We start from the raw sequence: 19,799 nt of genomic DNA on the forward strand, positions 1-19,799 counted from the left end.
GTCGATGGGTCCCTGCATCCTGTCACATAGGTATAGCTTCTCAATTAATGATAGGGACTTTCAAAATAACAATAAGAGGAAGGAACTGAGCCTGTGAAGCAAGAAGGTCTGTGTGCATCCCATCCTGTTCCAGCTCACAGGGTTTTCTCGTCCTTAAAGACACAGTGAGCTCCATATATATCTCAGCAAGGGTCTCGTCTTCATTTACACAGGCAGTTGAGAGTTGTCCTTATATAGAATTCAAGGCTGGGACCTTATAAATCAATATAAGGACCCAAGGAGGTGACTGTAGCACCCGAGATAATTAATATGATAACAACCAACCATTTTGGTCATTTTGCAGTAAGGTGTGCTCTCCTGTCCCACTAATGAGACTCGTCACCTCTGAAAACTTCCTTGTTTCTATGAAGGAGCTTTGGTTTGTAGGCTTATGGTTTTTTCCTAAGGAATCAATTTTAACTGACAAGAAGCACTGAAATTCACAACTGGACATCCTCTCTGTATTAGCAATGGTTGGGGTTTTTTAATACTTTTTTTGTGGGAAAACATAGGCTATTTGAAATGGGAAGACGTTGCTGAAATGTGCAACTTCAGAAACATTTTCATCTGCTAGTGTTTTCCAGCTCTAGACTGAATTTCTTCTTAAACCCAGGGTGGGGGAAAGACTTCCTAATAGCAATTACATGAGTCCAATAGCTTGAACTCTCCCCTAAACTTTCATTAATTTGCAGGATCCTCCACTTGGCTGTAGCTGTTGAGGACTTACCTGCTGGGCACGTGGCAAACCTGAGCAGACAGTTATATTCAATCAGTTTATCACATATTTCCCTTTGCTGATGACCATCAGAAACTTTGCTATAGCTGTTTCTCTGTGCTTTCTCAAATCAGGAAGACAGTGTGTGATCAGGGTGAATATGGCATCTCTTTGTTTCTCCTTACTCTGTACAGCTTCTGAAGTTACGCCCAGTGGCATGAATTTGGAGTGCCTGTCAGTATGGCCATCAGCAGCATGACTGGCATTGCCACGTGCTGTTTTTTCCTCTTCTCTTCTCCAGGGGCAAGAGAGTGTGCAGTGGAGTGTTTTGGTTTAGAAGATTTGGGGTTTATTTTGTGCAGTTGCTTTATTGTTTTTTAAATATATACAGCTATTCCCATACATCTGTGATAGAGGAGGCGAGATCAAAAAACTAATTTGCAGCTGGGGCAAAAGTCAGTGAGGTTTGCATAGGTGTGAATAAGGGCCAGCATTGAAGAGGAGGGTACTGGTGCTACTTTACAGCAAACCAGCTTCCAGAGGAAGAAACAGGCTCCTCTGGACTCTCTCTGGAAGTTTTAGCTTCCACACAAAGAAGCTCTTCCTTCGTTTTAATGAGTTTCACTTGTTCTTAGTTTTGCTTTGCTGGGGCAATAACTTCTTCTGTGGAAAATGAGACCATTTTCCCAGTGGTTTGCTGGCAAGTAAACATTTAAAATTGAAGAAGTACCCCCAAATACTTGCATAAATCAGCAAAGGTGTATTACAAGCCACAACACGTGGTCTTTTCAAATCCACACATTGGCTCTGGGTGACTGCAGAACAAATCTACCTGGAGGGAAATAGGATCCTCCAGTGGCTGCGCTGAGCATCACGTCAACAGCCTCTGATCTATTCTGCTAAGTGATCTTCTGGTGGAACATACAGCCTTGGTTTTGGAGTCATTAACCCTAAATGTTTCAAGTGTTGGCCATTAGGATTTGATTCAGGCAATTGACTCTGGGATATGGGATGCTGCAAAGAGCAACACACTGGAGGATCAGGACCTGGTGACTGCATTGCAGCTGTGTTAATTTGCAGGTGGGCTTGTTGTGGGAGCTTAAATTTTCATGTTGCACTAGAATGACCTGCTGTGGAACCAACTGAATTTGGGGGTGGTCATACAGATAATCCTATATATGACCCTTACAACAAATTAGTCCCTTTTGAAGCTGGAGGAGTTTTAGTGTAGAGGTCTGTTCACAGGAGCTCTGGTAGCAAGCAGACTCTCACAGAGCTCAGCTATGGCAGGGAAAAGAATATTATTTTAAGACTCTGGATACCAATTCCTTGATACTTTGCTTTCCTAGGAAGTCTGTCAATTAGATTTAGAAATCCAGAGCATATTGTTTGTCGTTTTATGGAGGCGCCTGACATCAGCTGAACTCATTCTGTCTCCTAGTTCTCTTCATTATCATTCATTTTTTCACCATATTTTGGACTGAAATACCATCTGAAGGAGCATTTCAACTCCTCTGGAAACTCACTTATGGTCTCAGCAAAGTCTGCAACATCAAGATTGATCAGCTTATGATCTGCAGGAGTCAGATGAAGCTGCATATTCATTTGAACTGCAGTAGACATCTGAACAGAGGCCAGAGACACTGTGTACTGCTCCTGTCTCCATTGCTGATGTGTTGCAGAAGCTTAGACAAGGTGCTTGGGAGCCTTGACACGTGTGGACGTTTGTCTGTGTCTCTGGTTAATCCTTGTGAATTCATGCTTATAAAGAGAGTGCAAAAGGAAGCAGAGGGCCTGAATCCCTTAAAAAATATATAAATGCAAGCAGGTAAGTATCATGATAGAATGGCTGACAGAACTGGAGAGATGCAGCTTGAAAATGGAGCTTGATAAAATCATTATCTGTTGTATACAAGAGGTCTGCATTAAAGGAAACTGATAATTTCCTGTCCTAAACAGGATTACACAAAGCTGACGTTTCAGCTTTTTATATATTATCAGGGATGGTTGTGCCGCAGGACTTGAAATTGGGGAGGCCCATACACTGAGTTCACATTAATAACACTTGGGGTTGGCCAACATCTTGACTTACCTGTGGGCAGTTGGAGCCACCATAGGCAGAAACCTTTGGGCCCACCGCTGAAACGATTAAGATGTCAGTTTGGGCAGCTGCCAGGACAGGGATCTTACGGCTGGAGTCCCTTTTCTCTCGGTTGCAGGCTTGACCAGAAAAGTGGTTATCCGAAGGTCACTGACTATGCTGCCTGCTTCCCATGTAGGTTTTTTGAGGTTTCTTTAATGTTTTCTTTTAATGTGGTATGCATCACGATGCCTTTTGCCATCACTGCAATATCCCCTGTATGATTTGAGGAGAAAATAATGATGTAATCCTACTTCTGGGAACAAATGCCTACTTCTGGGAACAAATGCTGTATTTAGCAATGGTTTCTGTATAGGCTAGAAGAAAGGGAGATGGGAAGAACTGGCAAGCAAGCCACTGACAGGCAAGGCCATCAACAAAGGATTTTGTAGGAGGAATGCAAGAGATATATGGCTAAATATTTGTTCTCAGTGTACTTTGTGCCCTGAAGAATGTGTGTTTTTCTGACTCCTTTTTCCAGACCACTAATAAGTAGGCCATCTGTTTGTCTCCCTAAATCAGAGCAAAGCCCATGAAAACCCACCTTGAAAAACAATTAGGAATTATCAGCTGTTTGTTTTAGCATTTAATAACTGTAATTAGCAAACCTAAAGACATGTTTGATTATTGCATCCCATGTCTGTGAGCCCAGTGGGAGGCAGGAGATGGGATACACTGATTAGAGCAATTGAGACTCTCTACTTACTTCCATTTTTTATTTTCTTTTGAAACAATGTGCCAGGTAGTTCTCTGAAGAGACTGTGTATATAAAATTGGTGTTGAGATCATGGCTGACTTGGGGCAAGATTGGCTGACTTGGAGCAACATTAGCCTCCTTGGGTGGATTACTAACAAGCAGAGACAGAGTTTCTGTAATGTTTTTAGTTGCTGACTTTTAGCCTAAGCACTATGAAGCTCTAATACAGTGGACTAAGAGTCAGAAAACCTAATTTCTACTCCTGGTTCTTCAAGTGGCTTGCTGTGGGATCTGGGTTGAATTTCTTCCCCTCTCTGTACCTCATTATTCCCCTCAGTAAAAAAGGAGTTAATAATAAAGAAGAGGAAAGGTATAGACTCCCTGTATAGACAATGCCAAAAGGTTTTCTTCTCTTTTAGTTGCTGTTGCTACCTGTCTGGAGGCTCTGTTAAAGGAGATGTGGGTCCTAATATAAGCATGTTAGGTGTCTAAAGTTCGATGGTGGTAATATCCCATTTAGTCTGCCTAGAAAAGCTGAGATTTGCAGTTATAAAGTGCAATGGAAAAGCTACATATTCTTAGTATTTAAAAGAGTAAACCACAATTACTGAACTCTGCAAGTCTTATGGTGAATTAAACATACTGTGGTTTGTTCTGGAAGAAACCTGATGTTTCTTCATGAAGGCTCTTCATAAAATTATAAATTATGCAGGCATTCATAAAAATTAGGGATTGCTCATGAATAATTTGGAAACAAGTGAAGGATTTTAATATGTACGATGCACTTGTAATAATAATTTCACCCTATTGCTCAAAGCATAGAGCTGTACTTTTATCACAAATGAGAAACATTTGTTTCTAAACCTCAGATTTCTTGAGAGTTGCCGCATGTTTCCTTGTTTTTCTGTGCCATAGGACTAGAAGGAATCGGTCCAGGCACTTATTTATCCTTCCATCATCCCAAAACCTCCAACTGGGTCATCATGTAACCTTCTTCCTCCAACGAGAATTAACGCATTTCCTCTGGTCTGTCCTAGTAACTTCTGACTCTGTGCTAGAACCTTATTTATCCAGCTCCCCTGAGGACACTGTAGATGAACTGTTGAGGGACAATTTTTATCCTGAAGCAAAGACAGGGCAGGAATGTTCTGGATCCTGTTTCCTTTTCTGTAGCTGAAATCCTTGTGTTACTCTTAGTAAAAGGGTCAAGAATTTTCGGATTTAACTTTTTCAGCATACCGGAATTTAGATTTTTTTTTTGTTATTATTATTTTGTTTTTCTCCTTCCCCAGAGCTCAGTTTGGTGGAACTGTAGGTGGGAAAGAGGTCCCTGGTCAGAAACACAATTTTTGGTTTACCAAGCCGAGGTGAATGGGCAGTATCAGAGCGATCAGGGCTGCTGGGCTGCTGCTTACCTGCTCATGGCCCTTCCCAGGTGTTTCATATCCTGGGAGAGGATTATAACTATGGGCTTGGATGTCTCCTGATCTCATCTCTTAGTGCTTTTCCGCTTTGTAGTAATATTTAATTAATTGGGAATGGAGGAGGAGAGGGAGCCTGACTGAGTAGCGGGTAGCATGTTCTGGGATGCAATTCAAGTTCAGGTCTCTGCTTCAGTGAATGTTTGGAAGCTTTTGAAAGCCTTGGTTACATCTTGATATGACAGGAAATTTTTCAAAACCTTGAAATGCTTCCTGTGTTGAAAAAATATTTCCCTCCAGCTTTAGTTACTACCCTGGTTTGCCATTCTATAGGCTGGCTTGCTTTTCTGTTGGACACATCATGCATGATATAATGGTTTTGACATTGTTACGGTGTGTGAAATTATCTCAACAAAGGGAAAATGTGCTTAAAATAAGGATTATTTTTTTAAATAAATATATATGTATATAGATCTGAAAATAAAAATGAGCTTATTTCCTTGTAAATTGAATCCTTGTTATATTACACCCCCATTCTCATGCTATGTGGCAGAGGCATGGATCAGCCAAGCTGACACCAAATTCCCATGGACCTTCCTCACCTTCATGGTGCAGAGCCAAAGGCAAACATGAGGCACAGAGATTTGGGTGGAGATTAGGCAGGACAGGTTTTGCACCCCTGGCTGCACGAGGGCTTAAAATGAAAATGGCATCTTTTGTTTGTCTCTCCGTTTATAACCCTGGACAAATCAGACATGACCTGGCTCCAGGGGAGAGTTGCACGATGTAGCCCTTCAGGTATATAGCGTCCATTGAAAACTATGGGAATTTCAATGCTGACAAACTGTAACACATAGGGTAACACTGGCATCTCTATCTGTATAGATGAAGTTTATGTAACAGACTTTGACTTGTACAATCTGCAGTGCTGTAGAAAACTCTTTAGACAGGACTTAGCAATTTTTAAAAAAATAATGTATATATTTGAACAAAATGTATATTATAACAACAACTTTGCTATTTTTAGCTGCTTCTGTGTGACTGTGATCACATAGAGAGAGATACTTTGTGCTAGAAGGTTTGTGCTGTGAGCTTGTACCTATCATGACATCAACTGAATGGACGGTTTCAGAATAAAATGGACTGGACAGGGGTACGTTGTCAGATGGGAGCTGGATCTACAAGTGACTTCTCTGTTCTGTATGCAGGGCCAGCTGGAAAACCTGTGCCTTGGGGGTACATGCGTGTATCTCATCAGTTTGTTTTCTGGTTTGTCCTCCTGCAGGAACTCCTGCCATATGAGGCACCTCCTTGATTCCTGATCTAAATTCTGCCCAGAGAAGTTCTTTGCCCTGTGGTGATCCAGGATACTGTTTTTCCAAGCGCACATGTGCTCTCATGCCAATCCTACTTTTATAGCAGAGTCTCTTAGGGCTCGTCCTACTGAATTAGGGTGTTTAGGACCCCTACAGAAGTCATGCCCCACAGAGGCTGGGCGTCCTGCGTTCTGCATGAGAGAAAGCAGCATGGATCTGTGCTGGAGATGTGCGTGTCCTAGCGTAGCTTTTTCTTCTTGTTGGCCAGGTAAATTAGTTCAGAGAAGCACGTGATTTTCCTTTCTCAGAAGTGATATTTCTGTTAAGAGGATTATACTTTCCATTGAAAAGCACAAACTCATCTGCATTTTTACAGCTTATTTCCAAGGTCTTTGCAGTTCTATGCTAGTTTTTTGAACTGTAATTTTGCTATGACTTTTTTCCTAGATAACAATGTGAACACATATCTAACAACATGCAATTCCTGAAAAAATCCTGTGATAATATGTGAAGAAAGAACTAAACATTGAGGCACTAGACTTCAGTTTCAAGCTTATTAAACTTTATTCCCATCAGAGAATAAAATAAGGTGCCGTAGAATAGATTGTATTCACCCCTATATTTGTGATTGTATAATTCAGGGTAGAGTCATTCCTTTATGGCTAAGCCTTTTGACAATTGCTGTAAATGATGAAGTGCCAGACACTGGCGGTTTAAAAGGAGTGGATTTTAAGACAGGAAAGCTACAGGAAAAAAACAAACCAAAAATCATTCCAGTTGCCAACAACACTCTCTAAATAGAAAGCATAGGAGGCATGAACTTCTAATCAAAATTTCAATTTCTAATGAATTGCCAGATAGATTAGAACGTCTTGCTGCATAAACATTACTGGGATACATCACTTCTCACTGGCAGGACATTGTAGACTATCTGGCAATGAACAATGCAACACGCTGAGTAACAGTGAAAAATACTTTCACTTTCTTGGTGTTGACCAGTTTAAAACTATCCCCACAGTAAGATTTCGTTAGCATTGCCTGCTTGGATTGGCAGTTATATTACATTTGAAGGGATTAGATGAAAGCCAGAAGAAATGCTAGTAGCAATTTTCCTCGTGTGTTGGGCTTGTTTATTTTTTTTTATTTATTTCCCCTGCTTTGGAGCTCCAGCAAATGCAAGCATGTCTTCCTCAATTAGGCAAGCCTGGAAGCTACAAAGAGTGCACGGGCTCTTGAATGTGCTGTAATTTATGTTTATCAATTCAGTGCACGTAGTTTTTTTGACGTGTGCTTCCTGCCTGATTTTCTAACAATCCTTTATTTTCCGCAGGTGGCCGTGATAAACGAGGTGGTCCTGTCTTGACCTTCCCAGCCCGCAGCAATCACGACAGAATAAGGCAGGAAGACCTTCGGAAACTTGTGACTTATTTGGCCAGCGTGCCAAGGTAAAGCTAGAAAGAAAACACTTCAAAGCTTAGGGTGGATGGGTGGGTGAGGAACTTGTTCTTGGCAGTTGCTGATTTCCAAGTATTAACATTTAGTACCTTCAGTTCTTGGGACGGAGAAACAAAAGGGTTCCCTTCCTCCTCCTGTGTATACTCTGATGGTTTTTATCACACATGTAGCAATGCAGGAGCCCCAGAGCGGAGGCAGTGCGAGCAAACCTGAACTTCAGGCTCGTGACAGTAATGAGGAGCAGCTCTTGTTCCCCATGTTACTGTATGGCTCTTCTAGAGGAGTGCAAAGGGAGGAGAGAGCTTAGAGGTCTGCAGCTAAATATAGCAAGCTGGAGAGAGTCTGCTGTTGCTTTTTAATACCTTGTGGGAAGTTCAGGAGAGCTGAGGTAGGGGACTGTAGTTGCTGGGGAGGAGAGCCTGCCCCGTGTGAGGAGGCAGATCTTCCTGTTCCAGCACTTTCCAGAGTTTTCTCTGGGCTTGGGAAGGAACATGGTTGGAATAAGGGGGAAGCTTTCAAAGAAAGTGATTTCAAGTGGTTCTGATTGTAAACCAGCACCTTTTCCCCCATTAGTTCCATGTCCCTCCTCCAAACTGCAGGTCTCCATCCCTTTCCCAGGGGTGCTGGAGGAAAGGTCTGTTGCCAATGTATATTTATCTTTGCAAGCTTTGGGAGACAGTGTATAGGGTTCAGTGCCCAGGTAGGTATTTCTGAGCCAATGTTTAATGCCTCCAAGAGTACAAGGCTATGTACCCCTTCATCCAGCTTCCTTTCCCTATTTTCAAGCTTGCCAAATATCCTTACTCAATAACCACTGCACTGATTATTGAGGTGAAGGTTATCCCAGGGCAAGTGAGGGGCCGAGAAGGGATGTTCAGGGTTGCAATAACACACTCTGTGCCATCCAGGAGCTCCCTCTTTTTTTAAACCCCAAGTATGACCTGTTAAACAGTGCTCATACTTTTGCAGAGTGTGAAGTTGACACCTGAAGGGCAGAGGGGTTGGCTGCATCTGGAAGTGAAGAGGTAGGGGTCCAGAAACACCCTCAGTTCCTTAAACACGCAATGTGCAGAGAGCAAAGGTCCCGAGTTTGGTATGGAAGAGAGTTGAGGGCTGTTTGGAGACTCATCGCTTGGCTGCGCAGAGCAAGGGGCAAACGCAGCCACGTGTGCCAGATCTGCCAGTGCTTATTTCCTAGACTTCACAAGTCCTTTGGCAATGCTTTTTTTTTTTTTTCTGCATTGGACTTTTGCTCATCAAGGTTTTAGTAATAAGCTGAATTAGTTTGCTTTTCTCCCCACCCCCTCCCCTTTTTTCCTCTAGCCAGCTCTATTTTCAACCATGTTGTGAGAGAGATTATGGACATGCTGCTGGGCTGGGAGAGCAGTAGGTCACTCCCTGGGAGTGCATGTCCCAGGGCTTGGCAATCCCCCTCCAGCTGCTGCAGTAATGAAACTGCTCCCTTACATCTTATCATTTTTTGCATGGTCGCAAGTATGAAGATATGACATTGCTTGGGGTTGCAAGCAATTGCACAGCAAAAATTACCTTCTAACATGTCAACCTTTTGTATTAATTGCTCTTCCCTCACGGAGGTGGCAGCAATAGCAAGATACATCCCTTCTGTTCCCCGCTCCCACACAACTAAATCGATTAGCTCAATCTTTGATGCTGCTTTTAGTTGTGTCGCTCCGAATCAGTCCAGCACTTAATTTTCTCTGATGATGCAGAAGCTGGGGGACAGAGGTGCATGCTGAAGGAGCTAATACAAGACCCAGCTGCTTGTCTCTCTAGAAACACTAAAAAAGCATTCCTCCTCCTGGTCCCTACTGCAAAGTCTTGTTCTGCCCTGATGTTTGAAGCCTTTGAAGGACATCTCTCTAGTTACACCAGAGACTATTCCTTCCCCTACGGTACAACCTCCCATCATGAATATGTGCCCAGCAGTGAGGGACTGGCTACTCATGAAGCACCTTCACCAGTTTCCCAAGGATCCTTGCAGATTGGTTCTGTGGAGACACTAACCAGCATACTGGTTCCTGTTTGGGACATTACACATGGAGAGGTGTGGAGCAGAAAGCAGCAAGAGTGATCAGAGGTCTAGAAAAAGTGGCCTGTCAAGGAAGGATTAAAAGGGTAGAGGTTGCTCAGTGTAGAGAACAGAAGAGAGTGAGAAGAGTCTTTGAAAGCATGTTGTGATGCTGCAAAAAGAAAGGGTTCATAGGGTTAGGACAAGAAACAAAAGTGTTACACTGATCCAAGGGAAGCTTAGACTGGACATGAAGAAAAAAATTCTAGTGGATTCCCTTTAGCACTAGAATAACTAATATAATTTCTTCTTAGATTCCTCCATAACTCTATAGGCAAACCTCTGGCATGGGTATAAATGTTAGGGAGAAGAGATGATGAATCAGGAGGTGACTTCTTTAGGTTGCTCTTAGTCCTGTTTTGTCTGATGTCGCAGCTGTGAACTCACTGCTGTAGGAGGGAAACATGACCACAAACTTCATGGGTTTGGCACATGGGATTGCGTAACCTGTGTGGTGTGAGAAAACACTGAAAACTCATTTTCCTAAACATTTTGTTCACTTTAACAAGGGCAACCAGCAGAGCTTTCAAACTTTTCTTCCTGGAAACAAATACATGGAAAGAACAGTTTGAATTCATATCACTGGCTCCCAGTTCATATTTAATCCAAGATGAGTGCTGCAATGAATAACTGCATCCGAGGGCTGGAGCACTTCCCCTATGAAGACAGGCTGGGAGAGTTGGGGTTGTTCAGCCTGGAGAAGAGAAGGCTCTGGGGAGACCTTAGCGCAGCTTTCCAGTACTTAAAGGGGGCTTATGAGAAAGATGGGGACAGACTTTTTAGTAGGGCCTGCTGTGATAGGACAAGGGGTAATGGATTTGAACTGAGAGAGGGTAGATTTAGATTAGGTATAAGGAAGTTCTTCACTGTGAGGGTGGTGAGGCACGGGAAGAGGTTGCCCAGAGAAGTTGTGGCTGCCCCATCCCTGGCAGTGTTCAAGGCTGGGTTGGATGGGACTTTGAGCAACCTGGTCTAGTGGAAAGTGTCCCTGCCCATGGCAGGGGGGTTGGACTTAGGTGACCTTTAAGGTCCATTCCAACCCAAACCATTCTATGATTCTATGATGATCAGCCATCCACCAAAATAAACTGTTTTATTAGCAGAGATTCCAAACAGGATGTCAGGAGAATCTGCTCTGATGTTCAGAGTGCTGAAAGGGGGAGACTTTTCTGTGCTAGTTGAAAAGCTAGAAATTCTTCTTTAGGGAAAAAAAAGAGACTGTAATTTATCATATTGACACCAGTATAATAATTCTTTCTTTATTCCCGGCGCAATGGTTTCTGAGTGAGACAGATTGCTATCCACATTGATACTATCTGTCACTTAACCCTTGTTTTATATCTTAATGGAGGGGGCAGAGGTGGCACATTGCTGGGAGCTTTGAGCAGGTATGAGATTGGTGATGAAATATGATGATAGATTAGGGTAAGTGAAACCAGGGTCTTGCTAGTGGTTTTCAAAGTTTCTGATTCAGCTATCTGCAATTCCTCCTTCAAAACCAGAATAATAATGTGGGGTTTCTGAAAGCAGCAATGTGTGTTTGAGTTAGAGCAGAATAGGGAGGGCTTTGATGCAGCTGTGAGTCACGGACAGGCAGGTGCCTGCAGTCAGTGGGGTTTCCTGGGTGGCTGAGGATTACTGCTTGGGGGTTAAAACTTCAGATCTAGGAAGGCGGTTTGTTCATATCCCAAAATGGTACCCTTGCAGTCCATAGTACCTGGGGTAACTTGGGGGTCCTGGAAGATTCGAAAGCCTGATTCTGCAGGCTCAGGTACTAGGAGGAGGTTGCGAGTGGGTATCTGACGCTGTGGACAAAAGTGGTCCTGGTTTGATGCTGTACACTGGTTCTTTCAGGTGTATTATGAGGTCCTTTTTTCCAAACAGTTCCACTATAATTAGTTACTAAGAAATGAAGACGCTATTCATTAGAAGTAAAGATAATTGCCACGGATGCCAGGTTTCTACCACTCTGCCATTTTCTGCTTATTTTACATTTGCACTAATGCTTTCTGGGTAGGCAAAGCTGTATTTCTTGTGAATCAGGATAGCTCCTATTTATATGCAAATTTAAATGGGATGCGATGTTTAGAAATTTGGAAGGCGTGACTGAATCTAGGATAACATGGTGTTTATGACTGGAGGAGCTGAGGGGGAATTTTCTGGCCTCGCTGATGATTTTATTTTTTAACACTAGTGCAGTGCTATCAATTCCGGTAGACTGAGTTTTGATTTATATGTGTGTAAATGAAACTAGCACCGGGCCAATCTCCTCTGCGAGCCCTTTGGAATTAAGTATTAAGTTATGCGTAGGCTATAGGAGGATAAAAAGGAGACAGAATATTATTAGTCTGAGTTATCTCCTTGCATGGTGAAGCAATACGACGAAGGAAATGTTCTCTGTCAGCTATAGTGAATCTTCCGGCTGAACACATCAATCTGTTTTGGAGCCAAGATAAGCAGTCTTCTGTGCTCGCTACAGAGGGGGAAACCTGAGATGCCTCGGAGGCCCGTATTTTTAAAGACATCTACTTTCTATTTGTCCTCTGTTTAAAAACCTGCTCAAATATTTCCCTGTTCTGGGGGACGTCAGGGGCTCATAACAGCAGCGAAATGTTTCCAAGGGACAGCCCTGTGTGTTTGAACAGCTCCTTAGAGCTGCCCGAGTTCGATGAAAGGTGCTAGGATCAGTAGGACAACTTAAGTGCCTCTAGTAATTCCTTCAGTGATTGGGGCTTTACGAAATTAGAAGAACAATACAGGGGATGGCAAAATGTAGCAATACTCACCCACTCTTGGATTTATTTTAAGCACTTCTCTGATGACCTGTGATACTGTGTATATTAACTCTTCTGGCCGGGAGTAGTGTGAAACTCATTTTGTTGATTGATAGGAATTAAACCCTAGAGCTCTACTTTCTGTTACATGATCTTAGCACAAAAGAAGCTTTTGAGGATAATTTTTTTTTTTTTTTTCTGGAGGCTATTGTAGATCTACAAAAATAACCATGTATTTTAAAAATAACACCAGGGACTTCATACTAATTTTAGTAACTAGATATCTGGTGCCATCTGTAAGATACTTATTCCACCATACACTTGTATCAAAATACCACAGTAAAAAATGAAGTGAAGCTAATGAGGCTAATGGAGGTTTACTATTTTCTTCAGATATAACTTGATTTTGTTTTTAAAAAATGTAAGTGTATTTTGGAGCAAGAAGCTCATTAGGAGTATATAATCAAAATGAATGCTAATAAATTTAAAAGCCTTTTGCCACTTAATAGCCAGTTCAAATCCAGCCGCCATTGTACATGGTATTGGTACGTGATGTTATTATCACCATCTGTTAGGGACGGGGTGACTTCTGTGGAAATGGTGGGCTCACCTTGTCCTGTTAAAAGGCTTCTGACCACATCACTGTTTCACTTCCTGCGTCCCTTTACTGACTACCTCAGGACCAAGTTACATGTTCACCTCCTGTTGGAGGTCAGCTCTTCAAAAGAGGATCTCTGATTTCCTTCCAGCTGTGGTAACGACCTGTTGAGACATATTATTCCTAGATAAGTGGACAGTGGCTATGTTTGATGTTGAAATTCTGCAGTAAGTGTCTACAGCTGCCATCCCGGCAAGCTCCCCTGTTTACCAGAAGCTGCTAGAAAATGTGGACTTACTAGAAGTGCAGAGGGAGCAACAAGAGCCATCAGAGCCTGGGGAGCAGGAGTTATGAGAAAAGAAGGAAGGTGTTGGGGATGCTTAGGTTAAAGAGAGGGAAAGTAAAAGGTATGTGATTACAATCCCGTATGCAAGACTGAGCTAAAGGAAACAATTTGGTCTCAGTGTACATGGCAAATGGGACAAAAAGAAATGGATTAAAATCATAGATTGAAGAAATGAAGCATGTTTCTGTAGCACTTCCATCTTGGAGACCCTATTAGAAGGCATATCAGGAATGACCCAGGTGGTGTTGCTCCTGTCTTGCAGCAGAGGGATGAAAACAACAGCCTCTCCAGCTCACTGTTCTGTATAAATCTGTGGGTTGTTTTTAAATAGGTGCAAGATTTTCATTTCCCATGTTTGTTTATTTTTAATCCCTGGAATTATTTTGAAAATTAGTCCAAACCTAAGGTAAATGGGGGCTTTCTGTATCAGTTTCCAAATTGCTTCCTGCTTTCATTGCCTGCTGCTGTTTTCCTGGATACTGTAAGGGCCAGTCTTGCACAGCTCTGGACCCAAATCAAATGTCCTCTATTCCTCTGCTCCGTGGGAGCTGCGAGCACTCTCAGACTGGTTCCAGCTTGGTTAGCTGCTGAGCCCTGCTCTGCCTTCCAGCTGGATAACAGTGCAAGTGTTTTCGGACTGGTTTTGTGATGAACAACACAAAAAGCATGATACACAGCTTTGAGTTGATGTGCTGTGAATTGCACAGCCCAGCTTACCCTGCCTTTTATTAGTCTTTAGAAGAAAAAGGCTAAGCTGAGCTCTGCATATCGCTTCTACCAGAGATTATCAATATCTTATGTTTGGCCGAGCAGAAGTCTCTCTGATCTCTCTATTGTGAAATAGAGGCAAATGAGCGTAACACAATGCTGATACTGAGACAAACTCCTGGAGATTTGATTGTCCTCTTTTCAGAACATGAGTTCAGGGGTGCAGATAACACCAACCTTTATTTTATTTATTTATTTCAAGGCCGAATTCCTTATTTGAAATAAATTCCTTAAAGGACATAGAAAATACTTTGCAAATCCTTTTGTAAGTTGTTTATCTTGTATCCAAAAATATTTGCACCATTTTGGAAGACCTGAAAATCTGTTACTGTTTTTCACGCTAACTTCTTCAATATTTCTATGTTCTTAAGTAGTATCTAGCTCCATTTTATCATATATTAATTGTATTCCAATAAATAATTAAAATTACTGATTGCTACGTGCAGAGAAACTATGATTTCAACTTGCTATTGTGTTTTTAAGTGTTCTATTCAACACTCAACATCTGCTTAATTTTAGGCTATAAATCTGCAATTGAAAACAGTTAATAAGAAGGAGTCCCACATTTATTGTGTCTGAATTATTTCCAAGGCAATTGTTCTTTTTTACAGGGTAGAGCGGGGGATCCAGTTTTCTCTTACTGCCAACCATGCAGACTCGTGCTGAGATTTCAAAGTCATATTGGGTTCCTTCTGGTTCATCTAACGTCTCCAACATAAAGATTCTCCAATGGGTTACGTATGTGAAGATTTAGGATTGCAGAGGTAGCCCTACAGGCCAAGTTTAACATACAAAGAAAATGCAGAGGTCTGGGAGGAAAGTTCCTTTTCCTGGCACTGTGCTGCTTTTCCAGCCCAGTGAGAGCTCAGTCACGCTTTCTTCAGCAGAATCAGCAGATAGGGCTCAATGAGGGGACACAACTGATGAAATAAAAGGTCACTGGTTTACTTTGTGCTCTTCCCAGGCAGCAAAGCAAGTGTCTCTACCCAGTTCAGGTTCAATGCCTTTTGGTTTTACTGGTCTGCCTTTTTTGCTCCACTGTACCATCCCAGCTGTGGGCTGTTTCTCCTCACCACAGGCAGCACATTCACAGAGCAGCCAGGACAGCAGCAAGTGGAGTCCTTCTCTGCAGCCCCCATCTTCCCAGGTCTACTGCACAGAAAATAGCCTACAGGCTGCTGCTGCTGAGCCATAACTCTACAGCACCGCTGCATCTGGCTTCTCTCTCTCTCACGGAGAGAGGAGGGGCTGGAGGGGTCCTAAAACCCTCCGAGCGGAGGTAGGGATGCCTGGGGCAGCGCTTCCCACCAAAGGCATGGCCAAGGGGGCTGACCTGGAAACAGCAACCTCCTGTAAGGATGGTGACCCCATGCAGCAGCATCAGCTGAGTCTCCTCAAGGCATCCTGAGGGGTTGATGGCACACAGGTCTGAGCTTTGCCAAGGCACTGAGAAAGCCACAGCTGTCTTCTTGGGGCAGCCTCAGATGCTGCCTAGCTCCCCAGCATGGGCTGGGGGCTGCTGATATCTGGCTCTGCCACACAGGATGGGTGCCTGCCCTGTGCAGCCTCTCCCTGTCACTGTATTTCTGTTAGCGATGCTGTAGGTAGTGTCTGACTGCATTTCCAACAGGGGGTTTGAGCTTGGAAGGATTCTGCTCAGATTTCTCCAGAACTGGAGCAAACAGCAAAACAAACCCCCTCACCATGCACACCACCATTGCTAGAATGCAGGAGCCGCCAGGACCGAGTGACACCCGGTGGCACTGACGGGATCTGGGGCCCGATCCCATCCCCTGAGCTGTCTCATGTTGAGCTGCGCTACCGCACACTGCTTTTTGAGCTCCATCCAAGCTCTGGATCTGGGGATTAGATCAGCATTGTTCCTCCTTGCTAAATGGCTTTTGCATGTTGATTGTACCGCATTTGCTGCCTGGAAGAAGGAGCTGAGGTGATGGAGAAAAGGCAGAAACTTGTAAACTACGATATATCCTGCACTCGCTCACTGGTGAGGGAGCTGGTGGGTACCGCAGCCTGCTAGAAATTTTATGCAGAGCATCATTTTCTCCATCCTCTTCCTCAGTGGCTCTCTGACAAGTGGGTTGTGAGTCTCTGCAGCACACTTTGCTGTGCTGCCTTCTCTGGCCTTTTCCCTGCTAGTGCTGATTTAAAGCTGTTGCATGCTCCTTGTGGGCTTTTTAACCATCAGATTTGTGGCTCCACAGTACTCTGAGAGGTTCAGGCAGCAGCAACCTGGAGACTTCCGTGGAGAAGGCAGGTTTGCCCTAATGTGAGCAGTAATTCAGAAGAGCTAAAATTAGCAAACAGAGACCTTTTGTGGGAGCGGCGTGCTGGCAGCAGAGCTGGCACCAGCCACATGCAGTTCCCTCCTGAAGCTGTCAGCAGCCGTCAGCAGAATATGCAGCGGTTCAGCCAATCCTAAGTTTTCTTTTCAGTGATCTCTTTCCTACGGTTTTTGCAGAGACTGTAAAATGGTTTTTGTTTCATTCCAGCATGGGTGCTTGTGTTCCTCATCAGTAACTCCAGTATGTGCTACATCCTTTCCACTCTTAGAAATTATGATAATTTGGAAGTGTCTTATGCCACTCTCTTCATGGATGTAATTAGAAGCAAGAAAAACAACAGTTGTCCTTTGTGGTCTGCTTTGTAATGGGCATTTTGTCAAAGGTATCTTAATGTCAATGGAAAGCGCTTCTGAATTCCCCTGGAGAATGGATGAGACCTTTATTGTATGCCAGTATGGAGCAAATAACGGGAGACGCAGAAGTGGAGTCCTCTCAGTCTAGACTGCCTGGTCCTTATCCTCACTGGATGGATGGAGGTGGTGTGGATGCTGCTCCAAAGCCTCGATTCCCCAGTGCACAGCTTGGGTAGGACTGAAGATGTGTTTTCAGGAATGTATTTTTAGCCTTGTCTCCAAATGATAAAAAGCTTACACAATCGTGCTGTCTGTCAGTCACTGTTTAAACCAAATCTGTCAGAGAAGACTCTCAAGAATATTAAATTCCTACAAATTTAATGAGAGTAGACAGCTGCGTAAAGGAAAGAGACCTAATTAGCATCCACAGAGAGGGAAAGGTGGTCTGAACTCACCTTTTCTTAGAGACTGGAGGTAAAGGGCATATCTCCATAGCATATAAGAGGCAAATTTGTTATTAAATGTTGAAGAATCAATGTGCAAACCGCTACCAAGGGTTTGGCAGTTCCCACGCTCATAAAAGTGCATGCTAGTTTTTGGTGTTAGAAAATGGGATCATACTAAAATAGAACAATGACCAATTCATGGTAACATATGGTATTGAGCAGGCTGATGCTCTTATAGCATGGAAAGTATGGGTTGGGACTGGCAAAATTTGTCTCAGAGGTTGGGATGCTCAATTCCCTGCTGTTTGCAAAGGGAATTGGTATCCAAGTTTGGTAGGTGGTTGTAAATCTCATCAATGGTTTCTTCTCATTTTCCACAAGGTGCTCCTAACCAAGTCAGTCTGTGGTATTTTATGTTTTCCTTGTGGATCCTGGCGCTGCTGCAGAGTTCCCTGTGGATCCTGTAACACTGTGTGCAGCAAAACGTAGTTGTAACTATGTGGTGTGAGGCTGTTGGGCTACTTAGATCAAGGGGCGGGGAGGGGAAAAGAGAGAGAAATACCTTAATACAAAATAAAACAATAAGAAAAATAATTCTAGACTCTCTCCTTCATCTCCAAAAAAAGGCAGAAGGGTGTAACACAAACATGCTTTTGGCTTGTCAGATACTGCCTGGTCTGCAACGTGTGCCACAGTGTACTTTTCTTCTATTAACAAGGGAACATTGGTTTTCCTGCCCGTGTACACGGGGCTTTATTTTGTGTCTAAGTTTAAAGACAAACCTTAGTCTCTGGACAATTTTCCAGTGATGTAATATTTTAGAAAGTTCCTTTGTGGTACATCACCAAAAACCCAAAGCACCAAAACGGCTTTCCCTTGTCTTGCAGCCGCATTCAGGGAAATGCCCTGCAATTCTTCCACATACCCCCACTACAGTGCAAACAAGAGAAAGTAGGAACCTGCTGTAGGCTCCATGCAATATTTACAAGGGACATCTTTGCTGAATGGTCCTTTTGGTTAAAGTCATTGAATAGAAATTGTAGTAGAGCATTGGCTTTGTAGAATAATTGCATCTCTCTCTGAAAATTCTAACAGCAGCAGCAGTTCATCTCCAGCCAAATTCAGGCTGCTTTCATATGCCTTTCCTGTGCACTATACTCAAGTGTGTATGTGATGTAGCTCTCCTCTATCACCCTGTTTTTCATGGGAATACAAGGAGAATTGACAATCTCTAATATCCATGCAGTGATATTAGCACTTAGTCTTTTACTAGAAGGATGAGTTAAGTTTGATTGTTGATTAGTTTATTTGAGCATCTGGCAAGCCAGATGCTTCTGCTATTGATGTTGTCATTGAGGATCAAATAAATATTACTTTTTGAAATGTAGTTTGAAAGAATTAGTCATTAAAAACCTTTGCTTGGTAAAATTCAAGCAGGTTCCTTCTTCCTCCTCCAGTCCTAAACCAGGGTACAGCATCCAAGCAGTTATTAAATGTATCCATGTAAAGAATAAATATAATAAGGATACCAGCACAGCATTAATATGGAGATGGGTGGGATCCTTAGCAGGAACTTTATGGCATTTTAAAATACAGATTGTACCCATACATGGGGCTGTGATACTTTGGAACTCCAGGGAGTGATTTCAAATTTTCTGTGCAGGTTACCATTCTGCAATGCATGGTAAATGGCTTTGGTGATCCTGAGGGACGATCAGCAAAGTACTTTGTTTCTGGTCAAGAATGAATGCTATGTTCTGAAGTGCTGTTGCGTGGTATTAAGCAGCTCCATGGGCAAACATCACGTTGCACTAGGAATAGAAGTTCTTTCCCTTAGAGAACTCCAATTTGGCTTCCTGTACACATTTCATATACGGTGCACTTAACACTTTGTATGTCACATGAAAAAGGCATACCATCAGTAACAGTGGATGGAGACTTTTATGTTCCATATTTTCATTTAAATTCCATTTAAATTATATTAGTATAAACTATACCTCTAAAAATAGTTTCCTGCCATTCATCTTTATTTGCATGTTAATTTAATGCTAGTGAAAGATTAGCTGCAAGAAAGGTAAGCTTATGGTGCTGCTTACTATTCTTTCTTGGCAAAGTACTAACAACATTCCTGACTAGGATGATTTAATAGGTCTCTTCTGTCTCAATCTTCTGTGATTCAGCAGTTGACCACCCTAGAGGCCAAAGTCCTCTGCTAATGCAGCAATGCAAATTTTTCCTTCCATTGTTTTTCTATTGTGAGTCAGTCCTAATTGGAGACTGAAATTTTGTTTCCTTTTCAGTAGCCTTAGCAGCTCTGCTTAGACTGCCAGCTAAGGACT

General features: G+C 42.8%; 1 protein-coding gene across 8 annotated transcripts in view; it reads left to right on the forward strand.

Moving 5' to 3' along the window:
• KALRN (kalirin RhoGEF kinase) overlaps positions 1-19,799 on the forward strand; it is a 529,910-nt gene that overhangs the window by 174,055 nt on the left and 336,056 nt on the right. For all 8 annotated transcript variants that reach the window (XR_007507253.1, XM_049810170.1, XM_049810120.1 and 5 more), the window contains exon 3: positions 7,659-7,773. Coding sequence is in view for 7 of the 8 variants with exons in the window: in XM_049810170.1 (XP_049666127.1) it covers positions 7,659-7,773 (115 nt within the window). In the remaining variant the exon portion in view is untranslated. The remainder of the gene's footprint in view (positions 1-7,658; positions 7,774-19,799) is intronic.

Source organism: Accipiter gentilis, chromosome 1, assembly GCF_929443795.1.
Source record: "Accipiter gentilis chromosome 1, bAccGen1.1, whole genome shotgun sequence".
Lineage (NCBI taxonomy): Eukaryota > Metazoa > Chordata > Aves > Accipitriformes > Accipitridae > Astur > Astur gentilis.